At 41.0% G+C, this 22,173-nt stretch overlaps 1 protein-coding gene and 1 non-coding gene across 7 annotated transcripts in view; both read right to left on the reverse strand.

Annotated features, from left to right (window-relative positions):
* Positions 1–2,111: 2,111 nt before the first annotated feature.
* The window catches only part of PUM1 (pumilio RNA binding family member 1), a 131,454-nt gene continuing 111,392 nt past the window's right edge, over positions 2,112–22,173 (reverse strand). For 4 of the 6 annotated variants that reach the window (XM_090058669.1, XM_090058672.1, XM_090058671.1 and 1 more), the window contains exons 15-22: positions 20,226–20,493; positions 18,961–19,090; positions 17,120–17,254; positions 15,571–15,708; positions 13,565–13,690; positions 12,703–12,824; positions 10,829–11,021; positions 2,112–3,851 (exon numbers count right to left, since the gene is read on the reverse strand). In XM_090058669.1, the coding sequence (XP_089914795.1) occupies positions 3,720–3,851; positions 10,829–11,021; positions 12,703–12,824; positions 13,565–13,690; positions 15,571–15,708; positions 17,120–17,254; positions 18,961–19,090; positions 20,226–20,493 (1,244 nt within the window). In that variant the 3' untranslated portion in view covers positions 2,112–3,719. The remainder of the gene's footprint in view (positions 3,852–10,828; positions 11,022–12,702; positions 12,825–13,564; positions 13,691–15,570; positions 15,709–17,119; positions 17,255–18,960; positions 19,091–20,225; positions 20,494–22,173) is intronic. The other 2 variants (XM_090058673.1, XM_090058670.1) reach the window with 1 other exon arrangement.
* On the reverse strand, positions 9,965–10,050 carry LOC149859493 (small nucleolar RNA SNORD103/SNORD85). Its single transcript, XR_016443689.1, has one exon. It is a non-coding gene; the product is annotated as a small nucleolar RNA SNORD103/SNORD85 (small nucleolar RNA).

Consider the following 22,173-nt stretch of genomic DNA (forward strand, 5'->3'; position numbering starts at 1 on the left):
AGCAAAATGGGGCAAAGGTTTTAAAGCACTAAGAGTTCAGGCTTGTTATGGGATGTCTGCACAAAGGAGAAAAAATATCTAATCTAAAAAAAGTTTTAGACGTAACAATGTTTGAGCTCCAGGCTTGTGGTAGCTTTTAATTGATGGATGTTGAAAGACTTAAGAAGCTTCTGGGCCTATCGTAAGTAAGAGGCATAAAAGAGTATAAAAAAGGATATTGTTTTGTGATTGAAATCTGACACTCCTGGCATACTGGCTTGCACTCTTGTCACTGCTGGAACTAAAAAGAACATAGTGCTTTTTATGACTGCTTCTCCTTGATGTTACTGCAACAATACAGAAATTCCAACTTAGCATTAAGTTATTTTTTTCCAAGTTCTTTAAATAACAGCATTTATGTTCTTAGCCTGGTGGGAGTCAACAAATAAGTTTGCAAAGCCAGTTCTGGCTGAACCCAGTAACTGTGACATAAGTAAGAGAGAAAGCAAACAAACTGGCAATACCAACCTGGCAAACTGACAGTGCTAGGACCTTCAACAGTATTCACAGATTGAAAATCAAGTGGTGATGAAAAAAAGACTTATCCATAAGTACCTCCTCTTTGAACAGGCCTTACACCACTGCCCACTACAGACTTCTTTGGAGCCAAAAAGACGGAGCACCTTCTCTAGGAGTCAGTTTTCAAGATGCCCAGGACCAAGGAGAATCCCAGAACTGGAGGCAGGTCCCCTGGACTTTACCCAGAAGATGAAATTTCAGCATGGTCTCAAAGCCCTTTCTTGCTCCTAAGATAAAGGATCTGCATCTGGAGCATTTTCCGGGAATGTGCAAAAGGGCAGGGATGCAGATGGAAAAATTTGCCTTCCAAGGACTGGGGAGGAGTAGAGAACTTTTTCTTCTCTTCAGGGAAAGGAGGAATTGAAAGGTAAAGAAAAGAAGCAAGAAAGAAAGGTGCCTGACATGCCAGCATGTCATAGCTCAGGCACAAAAAAGAAAGGGGAGGCGAGCAGAGGTCAGGCATAAAGAAAGAAAAAAAAAAAAAACCTCTGATACAAAAGAAAGGAACCAAACTTAGAACCTTGAAAAATCTGCAGTCTGAAAAAAAAATCAGAGGCCAACAGGAGAGTCTTCTGTTTTGAGCCCAGGTAGTTAAGTGGAACTGAAGAGGGAAAAAAATGCACCGTGCTTCATGCCCTTGGTGAGGAGCATAAGGACGGGGACTAGGGTTAACCAGATGTATGCTATGCTGTCTGTTCACCAACAGTGAGGATTGTCCACATAGACAACTGTTCCAACTCAGAGGAGTGTGCCAAGAGGCTTTATCAGAAAAGTCTTTCCATATACTTGAATGGAAGCGATTATATCCAATGCCAGGTACAATTATGCTGCAATAAACACTAAAGCGATATGAAAAGCTGTGAAATTTCGCTAAGAGATAATACATAAGCATTATTATATACTTCTTATGAGCTTCCACCCATTATTTAGCACAGTTGTCACACATCAGTACTTTCTGCATGCATGAACTGTAACTTAAAACTGGAAGAGAAAGGCATTGGAGAGCTTACTATTAGAGATAAATTTCACAATACGTCAAAACAGTCTGTTAAAACACTGGCAGTTCACAGGAGTGTTGGTGTCAGGAAAGGTGGTGGGATACAAAGAATTAATCTGACACCCGAAAATAAAACTTTAAATGGAACATATAATTTGGCAATAACGCAATACAATTATACGGAGAGTCATCTGAATCCCAGTAAACACTTACATGTATGCTTAACTTTAAATTTTTTGGATTTTTTTAATGAGACTAATGCTGTGCGTGAAATCAAAACGTGTAAAAGCTTGCAGGTCTTCTTGGGTTCTTTCTAAAATTATAAAATCACAAGATTAATTGCACATGGAAACAGGAACTACTTTTTAATCACGCTGCAAAATCCTGAACGCTGTTCATTCTAAAAATGTTTAAAACTCAGTTTGGGTCAATGTTCGATCATCCTCGTTACACTTCAAAGGTCATTCTGTGAGAGATTCTTAAGCCAGAAAGAATGAGGCAACAGCAAGTTTGTCCTGGTGGTACTATATTGAAAGTGTTCAAATAAAGCACAAACCCAGATTCCAAAGTTCTGTATTTTTCAAAATAAAGATCACACGTTGTTTAGAGACAATCTACACAAGAGTTACAAAAAATAGTCGCCCAGGCATAAGCATACACAGGTTTGTTAATTATACACATATGGTTACAAGTGTGCTTGCAAAAAAGTTCATTGGAAATATACACAAGGCTCTGTAAATGTACACCGTGTAGTGTTACAATTCTATATTCAAACAAGGAAAATTGACAGTATGTTACATTCACTTACAAGTAGACAAAATGCAAAATACAGTTCATCTTCTGTACAAAAAGGGAAGGTGATTCACACTTTACAAGGTGAAAAGGGACTCTGATTGTAAGGAAAACTAGGGGTTTCTGTACTTTTGCACTTTTTTTTACTGTCACAAAAGAAGCAAAACATTACTTTTTTAAGATTCAAAAAAACACTATTTTGAACTGAATCATTTTGTATAACATTTAGAAAGGATCGCTACTGTTTGACTAGGTGACAAATAAAACCAAGCATTTTTTTAAACATTAACTAGGCTGTATAAAGAGAACATTTCCTTCAAAAGAAAAAATTTACTTCTGGTTGAAATTACAATTTACAATATACAACACTATATGCTACGACCATAAAAGGTGTGAATATACACTGAAATGCACAGGTTTTGCTAATTTTTTCTTACCAAAAACGGGTTTATGTTGATTCAAACTTCTCCACATTTACATTACAGAGGTTTACAAATGTACAATTGTACAATCAAAAGTATGTTCCACTACTAGGGTACATTATAGATACAGATTAGACATCAAAACAAGAAAATACTACAAATTTTTATATATGTAAAGTCTACACCAAGTATACACTATATATTTATAGAAGCAAGACCAAAGCTGAGTTGGATTTTTTTTCCTCATGCTAAATAATCAAATTTTGTCTTTCAATGTTAACAGAACAAACTGAGTAGGCAGTAAACAAATACACCCGCCCTCTCGCTTTAAAAACTTTCTGGGTGTGAACATCTTCCAAAACTGACTGCTAAGCTACCTTCTTTAGCATGTTATACTCAAAAACAAAACAAAAAAGCAATTAAAAAGTTTCAAAAAAACTTAATTTTTTTTAAACTGAAGCTTTAGCAAGTTGATTCTTTATAAACAGTGTTAAATGCAGATTCTGTGCCATTTAACTAAAATTCATACTTTTTGCTGAGTTCTGACTAAAAGGAGAAAAAACAGGTATTTGCAAAAAAGTTGCCTGCAAGGCAGATGAATTAAAAACGTTTTTTTTTTTTCTTCAAACCAACCACCCTGAAAGTTTCCACATTTGGAATATAGATACAACAGTGAACAAAAATGTGGCCTCCCATGTACATTTGGTACCTATGTACAAGTATTCTATACACCAGTAAAACAGCAGGGCAATTAGTTAATTAAAAAAAATAATTAGTACATGTTATGCATAATAAAATTAAAGAAATTTACAAAGGCTTTTTTTTGTTTCTTTTTTTGTTTTTTTAGCAGTTTAGCAACCATAAAATTTTTTCTAACTGTATATTGGAATATTGTTGGTTGCTGGTTGTAAATGCCTGATGGCCAGTGAGTTTCTTTGAAATTCATTGTTTCAAATGATACCATTTGGTGGTCCACAAATTGGCCCTAAATCAACCCCATTTTTCATGTAGTATTTCTCCAGCTTGGCCAAAATGTGTTTGCCGTAGGTGTACTTGCGCAGGGTGGCAATGTGGGGCCGGATCTAGAAAAGGTCAGACAAAACAGTTATGGAAAAACGTTTAGAAGCCAGAACTACGTACATGTAAGTCCTGAGACATTTCTGTGTTGCTTTAACGACACGTTCCCTTTGCCACCACTACAACGCTGCACAAGACCAGTAAACCCTTGAGACATTACCATGCCCGCTGCTGTAAACACCACAATTACTCTGAATTCAATCACGTCTTCCATACTTATTAGAACCAGTTTTTAGTTTTAATGCCAAAATTTGGCTTCTGGAAAACTACCTAGCCAGGTTCTAAGTCATAAACTGAAATTAGCAAGTCACACAATTTGAAGACTGAATGGGACACCTGAGCAGAAGGCAGACCTTACACCTGAGATACAATTAGCCAGTTAACTACATCTTGAAGTGCAACTCAGCCACACATTCAGGCAACTAATGGCATGACAAAAAATGAAGCCAGCCACAAAATTATTACACAAACAACGTGTAAGAGTTTTTGTGACCAGTTTCCATTAAACCTTAAAATGAACATGTGGCAGGCTGGTCCTTGCTGGTGCTCGACTGGGCCCTGGTGTGGTTCCTGCCAGCAGCGAATCACCTGATTGCCAGCAACACAGGGACCACACTGGGGCCTGAATCAGCCCCAGCAGTGGTCCCTCACCGCCGCTGACTCAGGGCCCACTGGAGGCCCAGCACGGTCCTCATGCTGCTCCTGATCAGCTGACTGACAGCTGGCGCCAGGACCTCAAGCTGCCCGCTGGGCAGATGATAATCACCTTATAGTTGGGCACCTGTGCTGGTTGCCAGCGGAGCCTGGGATCATGCCTCTGAGCTTCTTTTGCACTGGCAAGCATAGTGCAATTGGGATCTGATCCCCAATCTCAAAATTGCATGCCCTGCCATGCATGGGATTAGATCCCAACACGCCTTGGTTGAACACCTGTCAGCAGCCTCATTTATACTACTATATTTTTTCCTATAGAGTATATAACTCCCCACCAAACAAATCAGTCTCTTCCCCCTTTTGGGTATTTATTTCAAGAGAGGAAGCTGTTTTCCTCACTGGAAAAGAAGCAGTCCTGGAGATGCTGTGCATGACACATAGCTGCCACGAGGGCCGTGGCTTGTGCCTGTTGAGCAAACTGAAGGTGCAGTGTCCTGCATTAACCCTTAACTGATAGCTATGGCTGTTAAGTCAGGGTAGGCAATTATTTTGGGTGGAGGGCCACTTAACAAGGTTTGGTGAGCTTTTGAGGGCTGCATGGGGAGCCTGCCCCTTGCTAGTTGCCCCACGCCCTGGTCACCATCTTGGGACTGGAAGTCCCTCCTCTTGCCCCCAGGAAATACTCGGGGGTGGGGGGGTGGCCATCTTAGAAACTGGGGAAAAAAGCCAACTCATACAATAAAAGTCAAACACCTACTATAACATTTTAATTTTCTTACAAAAAATATTTTTGTCAAGCTTCGTGTTGGTGTACTGTAGATAGAGGTGACTGCATAATAACTTGCAAGTAAATTCTTAGCCTTGTATATTGTGTAGGGGTGTGGTTAGGGGGTGTGTCTGCATACGGTGGGGTGTGGCATGGGGGGGTGACAGGGTATGTTGTTGGGTGGGTTTATGTGGGGGGGCTTAGGGGGCAGGGTGTGGCACTTGTGGGGTGCGAGGGAGACTGGGAGGTGGGTGTGGGGACCCCCCTACTCCCCCCATGGTACAGCAGCAGCAGGTGGGGATGCCTGGAGCACTCGTGTCTGGCACAGATGCTGGTGCCCAGCAGCGCACAGATCTGGCCAGCACTGCATATCAGAGCGAGGAACACAGCCCGGCTGGGCTGCCTCTGTCGCCGGTGCTCTATGCCGTGCATGCGAAGCCCGCACGCTCAAGTGCCACAGGAAGGAAGCTCCATGTGCTGGGGCCTGCTGCCTTTCCCAATCCCTACCTGCAGCTGGATGAAAAGTGTCTGGTGGGCCAGATCCGGCCCATGAGTCGTATTTTGCCCGCCCCTGAGTTAAGCACCATAGCTTGTGCTCAAAGCAGCAAGTGAGCTACTGGTAGCATCACCAAGGCTTGTGATGTGGAAACAAAACTTTACAGGAGCTACTCAGTGTCCTTGCAAGGGGGTGGGACCTAAACTTGTTTGACAATAGTAAGTCCTCCTGAAAACATAAGAGGCTGCTTGCAGGCATTAAAGAACAAAACTAACAAAAAACACACTTTACCAGAAGCAGCAGAGCATTACTTTGACCCAGCTTTGCAGAGCCTGTATAGATCAGGTACTACAGCATGGCTTTTTTGGCACTTTTATCTAAAGCTGATTCAATCAGAAAAGCCAGAAAAAAGCCCCATTAAAAGTGCCAGATCTAGACAGATGTTGGGCAATCTAGGTCCAACTAATGTGATGCCTTTTCTGGGAAGGCGCTGGGCTTGCTGTGGGTGTGCACCAAGTTTAAAGTAAAGCGCTGGGGGAGGTTTCAATATCTGCAAGCAGCCAGGGTGTCCAGGAAATGTGGCACCTCAAAAGGCAAGTCAGCCATACCAGGAAGTTCCTAGTGCCACACCTTGCTGTACACGCTACGTTTCCTGGAGGATCTGCTCTGTCACACAGTTGGGTGTAACTCTAGAGAAGTTTTTTCATCCTCTGTTCTGCCTTCCAAAAACAAGGCACGTGTTTTATTTGGGGACATCCTCTATGCAAGAAGATACAGTAATAAATAATATCAGTAATGAGACAGAATCCAGGAGTATCTACATTTTCCCAGGATATGGCTCGTTCCCTCCCATCCAGACCCACTTACTATGAGGGAAAAGCATGTAATGCCCTGTCAGTAGGTTTTTTTAAAATAAAATTTTTTAAAGAAACAAGGAAGAAAGCTAGCATTATGTGCTCAGCTACGCAAATTGTCTATTCTATGGACTACAATGCAGGAACCTTATTCTAATGCTGAAATGTAAATTAAAACAGATAAGGTAATGTGACTGAAGCAGTCATTCTAGCAAGTGAATCTAAAAACAGCCCCATGCTATGGTATTTATTTTTAGGTGAGCAGCGCCCTGTGCTTAAGAGCATTTTATATGTAATCCTAATGTCCGCAATGGCTTTTCTACATGGGGAAAAGGGGCCAGAAGATGATGCAATATAACTATCCAGACTCGCACTATTTTGGGATAAAGTTCTCTTATACCACTGTAATTACCTGTGCTAAAATAAAGTAACTTTTCCTCTAAAATAAGAGCATCTGCAGAGGAAGTTCCTGATAAAGCAATTGCTTGATGTGGATATATACATAAAGGGAAGAGGCATCGGTGACTCAGAATCATAGGAAATTAGGGTTGGAAAGGACCTCAGGAGGTCATCTAACCCAACCCCCTGATCAAAGCAGGACCATCCCCAAATAGATCATCCCAGCCACAGCTTTATCCACCCAGGTCTTAAAACCTCCAAAGATGGAGACTGCACAATCTCTCTGGGTAGCTTGTTCTAGTGCTTAACTACCCTCCTAGTGAGAAAGTTTTTCCTAACGTCTAATCTAAACTTCTCTTGCTGCAACTTGAGACCATTGCTCCTTGTTCTGCCAGCACTAAGAAAAAGTTTAGCCCCATCCTCTTTGGAACTACCCTTCAGGTAGTTGAAGGCTGCTATTAAATCCCCCTTTAGTCTTCTCTTCTCCTGATTAAGTAAAACCAGTTTCCTCAGCCTGTCCTCATATACATCTGTGGATGAAGACAACCAGAATGGAATTGTTTCTGAGCCATCATACAGTTTCCTTTTCATAAGTCATTCTTCATATTATCCCTTGAATTTACTTGGAAGTATTGGGGGAGATAGGAAGAGGCACAGGCAGTGAAGTTTAGGCTCCTTAGATTAAACTGGATCTCATCTCCACTAGTGACTGAAATAAATGAAAGCGGTTGGGGGGACTGGAGATGGATTTCCATCGTTTGTTATGCAGTCACACTCACCTTGTGGAAATAAAATGATGCATGACTTTTGCCAGAGGGATCTTAAGCATTGCATTTTGAATGCATCTGCTGCTCATCTTATGTGTTTTCTACCTTCAAGTAAGCTATGCCATTTTTAGTTATAATTAAAGATACATACCAGCAGCATAGACCTTTGTTATTCCAGTTGTCTTCAACAGATGCATTGAGGAATTTTCACTGTTGAAGCTCAGCAACTGTATTTACCAGGTTTAATGCTTCAGCCCAGGGGTGTCCAACACCCCCAGGGCCACAGGTTCGATATATTCTATGGGGCACCCCACAGGCCAGATCTAGCCTGGGCCATGTGGCAGCAGGACAAGTGACCATAGGGAAACCAAGAGCAATGCTCTGCAGCATGCCATGCTCATCACTGGTCATGCCCCCAATTTCCAGTAGCCCACCCACCTGATGGAGTGGCTCTATGGCCAGACCTGGCCTGTAGGCCAAACTGGACACCTACAGGTTAGCCCTTTACTTGTCTCTGTTAAAATTATGGGTTTTTTATAACACTGTTCTGTCAAAACCTGTCTGCAGAACACCTGTCATTAAAATAACATACAGGCAAAGGCCAATATTCTGAATGTGCTTAAAGAAGATCCAGGACAATTATGATTTAAAAGCTGTCTCATTTAGCCAGGGTTACTTACACAGATAGTATCTTGAGCTCTGTCCTTAACCTAATTAGCTGCTTACTCTAATCTAAAGGAAAGAACAGGCTTAATGGAAGCAAGCACAAGGCACTAAACACACAAAAGAAACTGACTGGCTTTGTTGCAGAATTATTCTGCTATACCAAGTGGGGACCAACCTTTTTGGCAGGCATACCACAAATTAGCCCCACCGCCTCTTCAAAAATGCCATTCTGATCCCTTTCCCTTACCTAAACTGCTGCTTCACTTTCTGCCCCCTTCCTTTACTTTCTGACCAAACTGCTGCTCCACTTACTGCTTCCTACCTTGTGCTCCCTGCCTGATCTGCTGCTCTGTTTTCTGCTCCCTGGCCTATCTGCCACTGTGCTGCCTGTCCCCTCCCCAATCTGCCACCTGCTGTACAGAGGCTACCTATGCCACTTGTGGCACCTACGCTGCAGGTTGGCCACCCCTATACAATATTCATATGGGCAAACTACTGGAAACAAAGGTGATTTAATAACGGAATAATTACTGAGATTTTGAAGCAATTAATTGGGAGTTTGGCCTTTGCTTGTAGATTATTTTTATGGCAGTTATTCTGCTGAAGCTATACCAGCTAGCTAGCCTGTATAGCAAAGCCCACACACTTCAGTCTACACACACAACATCTCCATATTTTTAATTTTACGGAAACAACGTCTGCTTGATGCCCTATCTATGCTTGGATAGTCAAAGGAGTCTTGCACTTCAATAGGATTTGAGTTCCTGGCTCCTTTGAAAACCCAGAGCTTAATATTTACAAGTCAGTGTCAGTAATTCTTGTATTTTTATTACAAAATGTAGTTGCAACTGGTATTTTTTGTAATTCCCCAACCCACTGGATCATAAAATTGTGGCCATCTTAGCTGTGATGTATTTATTTTTTAATACTAGCTTTCTATCCCTAGTGGTTGTAAAATCTTGAAACTACTCCCTTGAAGGGCTCAAAGCCAAAAGAAGAAATAAACAAACAAATGATTTTTATAATATGATCTGAGAGGCCTGACTCATGATTCTGGAAGCTAAGATTGAAAAATTTTTAGTTTTAAATGTTGCAATATTGCCAGTACCCATTAATACAAATACAGTCCAGCAACTCAAATACTGTTCTACCGCATGAGGTTCTGAAACTGAAAAGGTAAGAGTAATGCTGACAAGTAACTTCACTCTATATTTTCTGAGCTTGAACACCTATCAGCCTAACTTGTGACAAAACTAACTTTTAAGTTTTCTACCTATAAACTCTGGTGGCTTCTGGTGACATTGATAAGATGATGAGTCTAAAAGACATTTTCTACCTAACAGTAGCTTTTCAAATTGAGATGTATGGATCCAAAAGGATAAAGGCTATACGTTCCCAAACATAATGTTTTATGGGATCTTTCAAGAAAGTTTATTACAACTGCTGTTATAAACGTGGACAAAAATGGCACCTGTTCTCAGCATTCCTGTAAACAGCTCTGAGTTAGGACTTCAGGTCTAGCTCAGCTCCTCTCGGTACAGAGCAAGATTTTCATAACCGAACAGTATTCTCAGTGAGGGCAAGTGTGTCATCACTGCCACACCACTAAAAGGCATTTCAGAGGTTTAGTTAGCTTTGCTAAAGCCAAAATGGCATCAGTATTTTTATTATAAATCCCCATGCCCTAAGTAGGTAACTAGGCCAGAAGAGATTGCTTTAAGGCAAGTGATGTTTCAGCCTCAAATGAAATCTTGTTCCAAATACAGGCTATTTTTTTCTGTTTATTACTGCACCACTTAAATATTTCTATACCCCTGCCTTTTATTTTGCAACACCTGCAAAGCACTCCAATTTCCAGTCCTATCTAATAGCAAAGCCAATTTTTTCAGTCCTTCTTGGCATCAGTAAATAGTATGCCTGCTATGAAGCATTAGCCAATGGCAGTCTTCATTAGAAAACAAGTATGAGTTAGTAGATTGAAATATTTAAACGATACCTGCCTAACACCCGGTTTTGGGTCTGGAAAAAAAACAAACCACACAGTGTGTGCATGTTGGGGGGGGGGTGTTAAATTGTGGCTACATCTAAATTTTCATGACTTTTGAGGATACCAGGGTCATAGCCATACACAGATGATTAAAATATTAATCATTAGCAGAAGCAATTTCTCAGCAAAACTCCTCATTCCTACTGCTACAGATAAATGAATGCATGTTAGTTTTATTTCAGGTCCTGATGTCAAGTAGTTCAGTGCTGGCAGCATGATAAATACAAAGGCTGCTAAGGAGGTTTAAATCTACCTGCGTAGACAACTTCAAATGCCTACTTTGAAAGTCCCAAGCACCAAACCCCATTGCTATCAGCTGATACAGTCACTTACCTTGTGCATGACAATCTTCCGCTGAGCTGGTTCTGCCACATCAATCATTTTCTGTACCACGTAGTTGGCATACTGATCTTTCATCATGGTGTATAAGGCACTGTGAGGGCCATCGTTCATAGTGCACACCTCATCGATCAACATGGCACGCTCTGTGCGGGAGGCGTGAGTAACACATTTTTCTACAACGTTGCTGCAATGAAACAAGCAGATCACTGTGACATCCCTAAATAGATTTCTGATCAATGGGCGTATCTACCAGGAAAGACCATTACAGAAGCACAGACATGCCGATATGGAAATTCAGGAATTCACTGGATTCTTGTTTGAAGAACTTTGGGATCTATCTAACAGCACAATGCAAACAGATAACCCAAACTACCTTAGAACTCATTAACTTGCATACGTGAGTCTATGCAGTACAAGTCAGTGCTGTGTAGAGATACCAGAGTTGCTCTGCATAAGCAAGCTCAGGTACCTGAAGCCGTAAAACTGCATTAGCAAGGCTCTATGCCTAAAGAGGGCTTGTTAGCCCAAGTATAGCACTGCTCAAAGAAGTTATATTACTTCCAGAGACAGATAAGGTTTGCCTGCCTTGCATCATGTAGACACCAGCACACAAGTTAGCACATTCACAGATATCCTGGTGCATTCTCTATATCTTGAAAGCAAGCGGTCTTTAATTATAAGGTGTATCAAGGTTCTCATACTACAGCCATCGCTGAGGAAACTGAACTGTTTTCAGCTGCTTCTTAGTACTATTTCTGCACATGAATGGAAGTCCACAGTTAGAACAGAGGAATGCAACTCAGGAAAGAAGTGGCCTGATGCCAGCGTACTAGTTTTAACATGTCTCTGGGACTCCAAGTTAAAACAGGATATGTGAAAGACAGAAAGGTTTGGCCAGTCAATCAAAATGTTCTGTCCATGTCATACAACCACAAAGTGATTTGCTAAAACTGGCACTCTGCTCAAGGGAAACCACGTGAATAATTAATACTTCATGGGAAAATGGTAGAAAAGAGAAAGGCAAAGCAAGGAGGAAGGAATCTGAAAGACGTGTTAAGATTTTTTTTGGTCCCTAAACATACTTTACCCATTTTACTTAATGGCACAAGTGTTGCATGTTACTGAGCATTAAAGACTACAGGACATATTAAGTGCAATTAAACCTCAGACTATATTATGTATTCAGTACAGCTTATTTACAGACACACACACATTTTCAAGACACTAAAAATAAGGATTCTTCGAATGTAGCTGGTGTTTTCTAATAGTTAGAGATGACAGTCTGATAGTGTGCATCTCCAGGATATCTGTCAAGATACTCCTGTGTGCACTTCAGTCTCTTAGTTCACAAAATTGTTATCGATTTTATCCTACATACCTCAGAGGGGTCTGTGAGTCTTAATTAACATATGGAAAGCACATATGTTAGTACAGATTTCTCAATCTATATTATGGGGCAAGGGAAGATAATATCCAACTTTTAGTCCCTGGCAAGACATCTTAGTGCTAATGGAATTCTCTGGACTGTTTTTGTCCAAAGAAGTGCCCAGCAAGTAGGTCAGGAAGTTGTGCGACAGGTTTAAAATGGGAGCTGTAGCCTACTCTTGCCTAACTCTTGGTCAAATACAGGGTCCTGAAGTAAGGCAACATCAGCCATCCTCCCTGTTACTACAAACAGCCATCATTTCACTGGGTCCAAATTTCCACATTAATTCATGCTGGATTTTTAAGCAAAGGAATACACTTTTATAAACAACAGTGCTGTCCATACTAATAACTAATTTTAGCTAGCCCTCCCTTAAAAAGATCTTCTGCAATGCTAATGAACATTACTATTTTAAGGACTTTAATAAGCAAATACATACCTAGCAAATTTATGCTGACTCAACACAAGTACATTGCCTCTAATTTCTGCTACAATCTTGCTTTTATCTTCTGGCCGCCCGTGTTCTAGTACATGCTGAATAACATAATTCCCGTACTGATCCTGTTTGAGAGACAGCAAAAAAATGTAAGCGTGCACAGCAACTACAAATATCAAATCAAGCAAGCTTTCATTGCCCATTAATTCATTTGATAAGCTACACGATAATTATGCCATAATTTATCTAAAGCAACTATTGCTTAAATCATATAAGCACTCTTTCTATTGTTAGTCATATTCTAAAATTTTACTGTGATGTAAACTACTGTAGCTTTGTACCAAGTATAACTCAAAATAATATGACTGACTGTGGAGTATGTTGATAGGCCGGCCAGCTGCTTCAGGAAAGGCACTATTTCAAATGTCCTCCCTCTTCCTCTCAGTTCTAAAACACAGTAACACCCACCCCTAAACACAAACACACAGTTCAGTGATATTCACATCCTTCCTCTAAATCTATTCTTGAGATCCTACCTGTGCTGCACCACTCAAAGTAAAACAGACTTATTAAAATCACTAAATCTCATCTGCCTACTTAAGAAACCTAAAATGTATGCTTCCAACACGTGTACCAGGTACAGAACATGTTGTCACCACTGTTTTCTTCCTAGGTTGTTTTTGACACCCCATTACACACTGTTCTTACTTACACTGTAAGCTCCTTGAGGCCGGGATGGTTTTTACTGTAAACTAGAATAGCAGTCAACAGGGTAGGGCCTCAATCTAGACTGGGGCAACTGTAACGTGAAGTAGTAACTAAAAATGCTCTACAGCAGTCTGCCTGCAGGCTCCCATTACTCTACCTGCACAAGCTGCTCAGTATGTTGATGGAGCTCCTCCAAGATGGGAAGAGTCTGCTCAGGAAGACAGTGCTCCAGGATCCTCTGAATCACACGACAGCCATATGGATGTGTAGACAATGCAAACACCTGCATTTAATAGACATGAGCAAGCAAAAGCAAAACATTTATGAGTTGCCTCCAAAACTGAAGAGGCAGTTTCTTGCGTGCACAAAAAAAAGGTCAAAGCACCAAATCAAGCCACAAACTTCTCTAATCACAGTGCATAAAAAGGCAATGTAACGTAAGAGATGGTGCACAGGACCTGTGGCTCAATTCCAGCTCTGCCACTAGCCTGCTGGGTGACCACGGACATCTTACTTTCCTTCTGCATCTCAGTTTCCCCAACTGTAAAACAGGGGTGATGATACCTCCTTTGTAAAGTGCTTTGAGATCCACTGATGAAAAGTATTAAGAGATGCTTAATAAGAGGCTGCTTACACTTATTTCCACTGTAGGAATACTGCATGTTTGTGGCTATATAACTGGTTTCAAGCTATGAGAGAGGGAGAAAAAAAGGTTCACTGCCAGCTAAGTGTATTTGTGTCCTCAATTTATTGAGTGCCTTGCTTGCTGAAGACACTAGCACATTTACCAGTAACTGAATTTCCTCAAATTGTTTGTAGCGAGTATAGCCTTGGAAGAACCTTTTCTCCCACTTCCAAACAGGATGTGAATGGGTTGAGAAGACTTGTTAATTGCAATGCTGCTATTCACCTTCTTTGTTTAAAGCAAAATATCCTTTTCAGTTACTTAAAAACAAACATAAAGCAGCAATATTATACACTGGAGCCTGCTCACCCTATAAAAACCACAGTAACACTCCTTTGAGTTAAACAAGCACAAAAAAGAATTGGTACAGATAAATTCTGAGAAGCAGTCTTGAGGCATCATATTTACTCTTTCAATATGAAAGTCCTGGAGGCCCTGCTCAGTTTACAAGTCAAAGATAATTCTTCTAACTGCCATAACCTGGGATCAAAGTTTTCAGCTATACTTTGCCTTTCAGACAGTTTTTCACTAATGCTCCACTGAGAGGCTCTTCATTTCAAACTTTGCCAACAAGTTTATACAGGAATGTGTCAGACAAAATTCCTACTTCTTCCCTCACAACTGAACAGCTCTGCCATTCCAGCAGCAGTAGAAAAATTCTAGGCGCATTAGTAAAATAAGATGCAACCTGAAGACATACTTGGAGCAGTGTCAATGAATAAAAAAGTGCTATTTTTACTATCACTTTTCTGACCATTAAATTGAATTTAAAGTGCAATCAATATTATGACTGAAAAACTCTTAGCATTAAAGAAAGCTCACTTTCAAACCAAATTGTATCATTCAACTTCAGTTCAATGCCAATTATGTTGGCAGAATTGGAAATTCTTAAAATAGGGTTTGTATAATGGAAAGAACAAGATAAGTGAGCTGCAATAACAGGAATAAAGTCTGCTCTACAGTTAAATGGCTATTCATTGGAGTGCCATTTATGGAAGTGTGCCAGGGAGGAGTTCTGAGAATGGAATGAAGCAGACATAGCTCTTCATCTCTGGATGCAAATCAAACATTTCTGGCCCACAAATGGACCCCTGGGTAAGGTAATACCGTAAATCTTCTTTAAAAATGTGTCAAAGAAGAGTTACTATCCCAGCTACAAAATCTATTCGCCACTTTACTTGATGAAAAAGTGATATTTTATGCATTCATCAAAATATAGGTGGTATCCCATGCAGATAAGTTCTTGCAAGGCCAATCTAATGGGCTAGACCTACATAGAAAAGGACCTCTCATATTCGATTGAAAAGGTGCTTACTCATATTTTATTATGCAATTCTTCTGACTGGTGTACATAGGAAGCAGAATATTATTAAATTCTAAAATGCAGAGGTCAGAGTGAGTTATGGCTGCTGAGCTTATGCTCAAAGTGATTTAAAACACACACGGTAAGGTTCACTATTTGGTTCTTAAGAACTTACCTGTCCCTTAAAAGCATCAATGATGAATTGCAGAGACTGGGGCTGCACACACTCAATGCACTTCTGCACCACATGATTACCATTCTGGTCTTTCACGCACTTCAGTACATGGCCATCTAGCTCCCGTACCATCTCATTCTATTGGGAAGAGAGAAAGACGAACAGAAAGCACCACCAGAATTCATGGTTGACAAATATTTACACAGAGTCTTTCTCAGCACACAAAAAGGATGAAGTACTGCTGCTAAAGCCAGGTGAAAAGACTTCTATAAAGAACAGGTCTGTCTTATGGTTACCCCAAAGAAAGTCTTCTAACATCTGATGCAGCTGACATTACGCTATTAAGTAAAGCTTACTGAGCTAAACTGATCACTAATAACCTATTTACAATTACGAAGTGGGTGTGGAGCAGCTGTCCAGTTAAGGAGCATACAACCACGGGGCAAAAATCTTCTCTCACACATTCTTATATGCTATTTTAAAACCCTGATACAATTCCTAGAACAACGGTATAGGGCTAAACAGTCTACAGGAACCGAGTTCATACATCACTGAAATGGAGCCAGCACTGGAATGGAAGACAGCAATGACTTATCAGGAGGCAAGATAAAGGCAATCCTATCACTGGAATTTAATGCACATATTATGGCTAACAGCTTTATTCCTGTAAAATGTGGCACAGAGCCAAAGATGTTCAAAACTTCACAATCGTATCTAATGCAAAAGTTGATATTTTCAGGATCAAAAACTCCCTATTATCATTCTGGAGGGCTATTTCAACAAATACTTTGAGTGACAGCAATATTGTCTGGGCCACCAAACCCCCTTTCCTGGAAACACAACTACCTAGGCAAAGGCAACAGCTTTGTCTTAACCTGAAGGGATACTTTCTTTATTAAAAGCTCAAGTGACTAATGACCTAAATTGAGGTTCTTCACTTGCTATTCCTTGGGAAACCTGTTTCACATACCACTTTTCTTATTTAAATGCATCATTAATTAAATCCTAGAGAAGAGAAGAAGTAACTTTACTAACAATCTTCTAGGAGAATTTAGGATGTCCCATATGTATCCACTAGTTGGGCTGACTGACTAAAAATTTGAAAGGAACAAGGAATCTTTCATATGTCAAGTGAAGCTAGAAAGCAACTCTGACTTTCTAATGCAAAAAGATCCTACTGAATGCTGAAGGTGAAAACTTGTGAACTGGTTGGAAAACATTTTCAAATTCCTTGAAACAAGAGATTCCCTACTGCCTTCCACACCCTCAGCTACCAACACTACAATATGATTGGAGGAAACGCTGGAGATTGATTCTCTGTTAAAGCTTTTAAATGTGAGATGGCACAATATGATGCTTCCTATCCACGGTGGATTTACCGAATAACTATATCATGTGTGTGTCATGCACAAGAAACAAACAGGTATGCCACAAACCAGCCCAAAAGGAAGATCACTGACAGACAAAAACACAGGTCAAAAAGTGTACAAAATGACTCAATCACCAAGAAACACTCAACATCAAGAAGAAAGTTAAAATTGAAACTTACAATTACCTGCTGGTCTGGGGGGATAAACTCAAGAGCCTTCTGGATAACCCTACAGCCATACATCTGCAAAGCCAGGGAAAGAACATGCCCACGGATGCGTTCTGCCAATGCTAACTTCTGTTCCAAGCTGCCAAACTAGAAAGAAGTGTAGAAATAATAACTATCACATGCACAAAACCCTTATATTTTTATTTATTAGATTTGTATCCCACCCTGTCCAAAAAGTTCAGAGTGAAGATATGCTGTGCTCGGGAACAGAGGGAAACGCACTGAAATAATTGCATATCTAGCCTAATATTCCAATGCCAGTATCAGTGTGCTAAGCCTCTTTCAAAATCTTCATGTTCTCCAGAGACGCATCAAGACAATGAAAATATGTTGGTTTGTCAGCCAACTTCTAACATTTCCCAAAGAAGAAAGAAGTCATTAGTCATATCAGTCTGAATTCAGGCAGAAGACAGGGTAGATTGCACCTCATAGAGCATGGGTGTCAAAAATATGGCCCATGGAGCCCCATGTCTTGGACTGATATCACATACCGCATGTGGCATGTCGTGGCCCTGGCCACATGCCATATGCAGCATGTGTGGCTGGTCCCAGTGCCAGACTCAATGCCACAGGCACTGCACACAGCACAGTGAACAGGACTGGTCCAAAGTGCGCACTACGTGAGTTGCAGGTGCACGGGCTCTGGTGCATAGGGCTGCTCCATGGTCCCAATCCAGCCCTGTGGACATACCCCATGCTCCTTACCCAGCCTGCGGGGCCAGATGACTTTAACCCTGTTACAAACTAACTAAATCAGAGATGCATAATTTTCCAGAAGCAGCAGACGTACTTCATCAGATGCTGTGAAGGGTCTGATGAAATAGGTGCACTACTTACAGAAGTGTATGCTATGCACTTCTGATTTAATCAGTCTATAATGTGCAAATCTACTCTATTTTTAAAAGAAGTGAGGAAGGTGCTAAATATACCACACTATGTTAATCAGCCAGTACATATGTCAGAGTGACACTGAAGTAGTCACTGGAAAGACCATGCAGTCCATGCTCTGACTGCAACTATGAATGATGGAGGAGGAGTGGACTGTTTCCGGGAAGAACTGGGATGATTTACCTAGCTTTGATTCCTGAAGAGCCACTAAAATCAGCAGTAGAATTAAATAAAAACATGACTTGCAGATTAACTGAGTGATGTGTTGCCAATATAGCAGCTTGCTATAACTCTTCCCCTGAGCTGGTGATAACACCCAGGTCTCAAAAAGAAGGTGAGGAAATGGGCCATTGCCAAAAAACAGTATTTTCAAAGCAGCCATGGATAATTCAGTGCACAAACTCTGATTAAAGGAAAGCTGGGCACCTCATTCTTAGGTCCCTATGAAAAAAAAGGGCTCCTTCCTAACTAGAACCCAGAAGTATGTAATCCCATATTTTTGTTAAGATGCAGTTCTCTAGAGAGGGCTATACTCTGTACAAAATATGCTGAGTGTATCAACAATTCACAATAGCGACATCATATGCCCTTGGAAACAGAGGAAAGTGAAAGACTGGTAGAAGCTTCTAGGTACTGTCTCATGGGAGAATTTTTTCTTAATTTGACATCTGGTGTTTCCCAAAGGCAAAAATATGCTCTTTAGAGGAGTTCTGAAAAGCATCAGGTCTGAGTCACACCAGCAGAGGTGATTTAGCCGCATTCAGACAAGTGACACTGTCAATACTGGGAGATCTCTTCCCCTTTATTCTAGTGGCAGGGTTTTTACAGTGTTCTCCCAGAAGCCTTTCAATACCTTAGATTTAGCCGCTCAAAGGGACCAGCAAAGAAGGGAACAAAAAACTCACTTCAAAAAACTTCTGGATGACATAATTTCCGAACACATCGACCATCAACTGGTAAGCTGCCTGGAGGATTTCAGTGAACACAAGCTGACGTTCTGCTGGGGTAGCACGCTCCAATTTCAGCTGAATAAACCTAAGGAATGAGATTGATATGTCATAATTTAAAAGGTCACTGTCATATATTATTGCAAAGTACACGTTACCAAAAACTCATTTAGCGGCCCCATAAGTTGTTTTCCTACTTAAAACTAGTCATATACGAACGTCCTTCAGAGACTCCAGGTGATGGTTCAACAAAGCATAAATACCTTATGTTCTCACAGACACCAACCAAACATAAAAACAATTTTTTCTCACATACAACACTCATCTCCTCCCCCATAAAACATACCTTGTTTTTGGAAGGGAGAATATAGACATAAAATGATTTTTCCAGCTTTATGGCTAACTGCATGAGTGTAAGTCCTCTTGGGAATACAGAGCATCTAGGAAGTGTGGCATCCAGTCTGGGCGAGGCAGCAGGAACATCCTGATGTGGCAGAGGATGCCACACTTCCTGGATACCCTGCTTCCAGGAAGTCTTACCCTAATGTCACACAAGGTTAAGCTCCACACCCTTGCAAGGACACTAGCATGTTAGTTCCTTACCGTAAGTTCCTGTAAATAAAGTGCTGTTTCAGCATCACAAGTCTCATCAAGATAGTACACTAGCAGCTCACCAGGACTCCAACCTCCTAAATTTGCCAAACTAGACAAGTGGCAGCCATCTTAGAGCTGCATGCCACACACAGCATCTCCAGGTCTGCTGCTTTTCCAGCAAAGACGACAGCTTCCCTGATTAATGCATGCACCCCAATTTTTTGAGGAGGGAAGGGGCAGAAGAGGGAAAGCTGATTTGGGAGGGAGGGAAGTACATGCTGTATGCAAGAAAATATGGTAGTATACTGACTCAATGTGCCCTCCCCACTTCATGCAAAGTACATCCTGGTACAGGGAGCCCTTTGACAACTAGAAGGGTTAATCAATGCCAGCAGGACTACTGAAGTAATTATGAAAATAAAAAGCTCCAATTTTCAGGAAAAAATCTGGAAAAAGCAATGATGGCAAAAGGTCTACAAAAGCCATCAAAACAGAGCAAAATGCAGTTTGATTTCAGTTACTGTATCTCTGCACCGCTTCTGTTTCAGCTCTAATGCTAACTGCAAACCAAGCTAATCAAGAAATGACAGCCCCCAAAGTTTCCCACTGTACATTGTTTCTAGCCCTACCTGGATCCATGTTGATCTTGGGAGAACTCCATGATGTGCCCCGCAATTTCTCTCAGCTGTAAATTAGGGTACCGGTTATTGCGGAAGTCTTCAAGCAGCCTGCTTCGGCCAGAGGGCATGACATCAGACATCCCATAGCGCAAACGAGATGAAGGGAACAGCGTGCTGCTGGGGCTGAAGAGGCTGGAGGCACTGCTTGCACTGCGGTACTTGGCTTCAGCTCCAGGAGCAGCGGAGATGTAACGGCCGCTCCCATTTGTTAGGCCTCCTGGGGATCACAGAAGTAAAGCACGTTTCAAAAAGCTAACGCTGCATACCCGAGTGATGGCCAACAGACAGATATGGGAACTGCACGCAAGATTTATTTCGGTGCCATTTGTGTTCCAGATGTGGTTTGGCTTCAACAGCGTAAGATGACAAACTGATCAAACTGTCTCAGAAAAGTTTGTCCAGGACTGCGTTTAAACCTAGCTCTTTGACTTCGGATGGCCACACTGAGGCAGAACGATTTACAGATTTCAACAGAGAGCAGAACTTGCATGACATTTTGGTTCTGGCCCTGTGAAAAGGCATCTAAATCTGGCTGTCAGTTCCATTGGTTGAGCTACCCCACTACCTTCTGAGGTTTTACATTATGTTTTCCTGCTTTTCTACTGGTTTTCTCTCTCCCTTTGCTATGTGAAAGACAAACAAGCTGATTAAATTAAAAAGTGCTGCGAAGTGTACAAAGGAAATGAACTATTTTTTTTTCAAATTCATTTCACTTATGGCACTCTTGGGTCTTACTAGAAAGAGAAACTGATACAATCATATTCAAAATGATGTTTGACTCTTCTCCATCGCTTTAAATGCATGTCTCACTGGGAACGGCTTAGATGAGCAACAATAAAGATATTTTTTGCTTTTCAGAAATATCCTAAAGGTTTTCCCCCTGTGCCAAAATGACATTTCAGATGGTAACCAAGTGTGGCAGTAGGGAATATCATCGTATATTTAGAAGCATGCAAGTTTTAATGGGAAATAAAACACTACTTCTGTATATTTCTCACAGTGGCCTCATCACCTCTCTCAGCTTCAGTCACCTTAAGAGCACTTTCACCCATTATAAAGGCTCCCTCTCCTGGACAGCTCCTGAAAATTACTCACTTGAACAGCATTCTACCTAAGCAGCAGAGAAAGAAATTCCTATCAAAGGGATCTGTACATCCAGCACATAGGTGTAAGGAGCACAGTGCCTGGAAAAAAACTCAAAGTATAGTATTGTTGAGAAGAAAACAAGACTGTGAGGCACACATCTGAAAGCCTCCCCACAGGGAGAATAATTTTTTCCCCAGGCTCGAAATGCCAGGGCTTGGAACAAAAATGGATAGAGCAATTTTTACTTTCCCAAGAACATTATGAAGCAGATCCCTCACACAAAATGCCACATGCAAGTCAAGATATTAAAAATGGGCTAGCTGAATTCCCACTCCTTTGGGAACAATTTACTTGCCTGGTCAGCTTCTTTTGGGCTTTCCAACCAGTGTTATTTTCTAGGAACACGGTTCACATTTGATCAAGAACCTAAGAACTGACTCAATGGCAGGAAAATTATTGTTGGCTGTATCCAAGATCAATTCCTGAGTTGGTGGTCATTCTCCATGAGGCCATCATTTGTCTTCATCATGCGCAACAGGAATGTCTGACATCTATTTCTCAAAAAAAATGTGTAAGAGACTATTACTGTGCCTTTGTTCATACTGAGCCGGGAAACCACAACCTTTTTTTCCTGGTATCACCCTAGACATCCCAGTTTCTTAGAAGGATTAAGGAGGGCTCTAGCAGTCTGTACAAGCTCCCATAATTTCAGTTCACTGCAAGAAGCATATGCTAAAGGGATGGAGAGGGCAGGAGATATCAACAACTGAATTTCTGCAACTTGTCTTCAGGATGTGTTAAGTATAGCGTG

This window comes from Crocodylus siamensis, chromosome 7 (genome assembly GCF_052110815.1).
Source record: "Crocodylus siamensis isolate JL-2025a chromosome 7, ASM5211081v1, whole genome shotgun sequence".
Lineage (NCBI taxonomy): Eukaryota > Metazoa > Chordata > Crocodylia > Crocodylidae > Crocodylus > Crocodylus siamensis.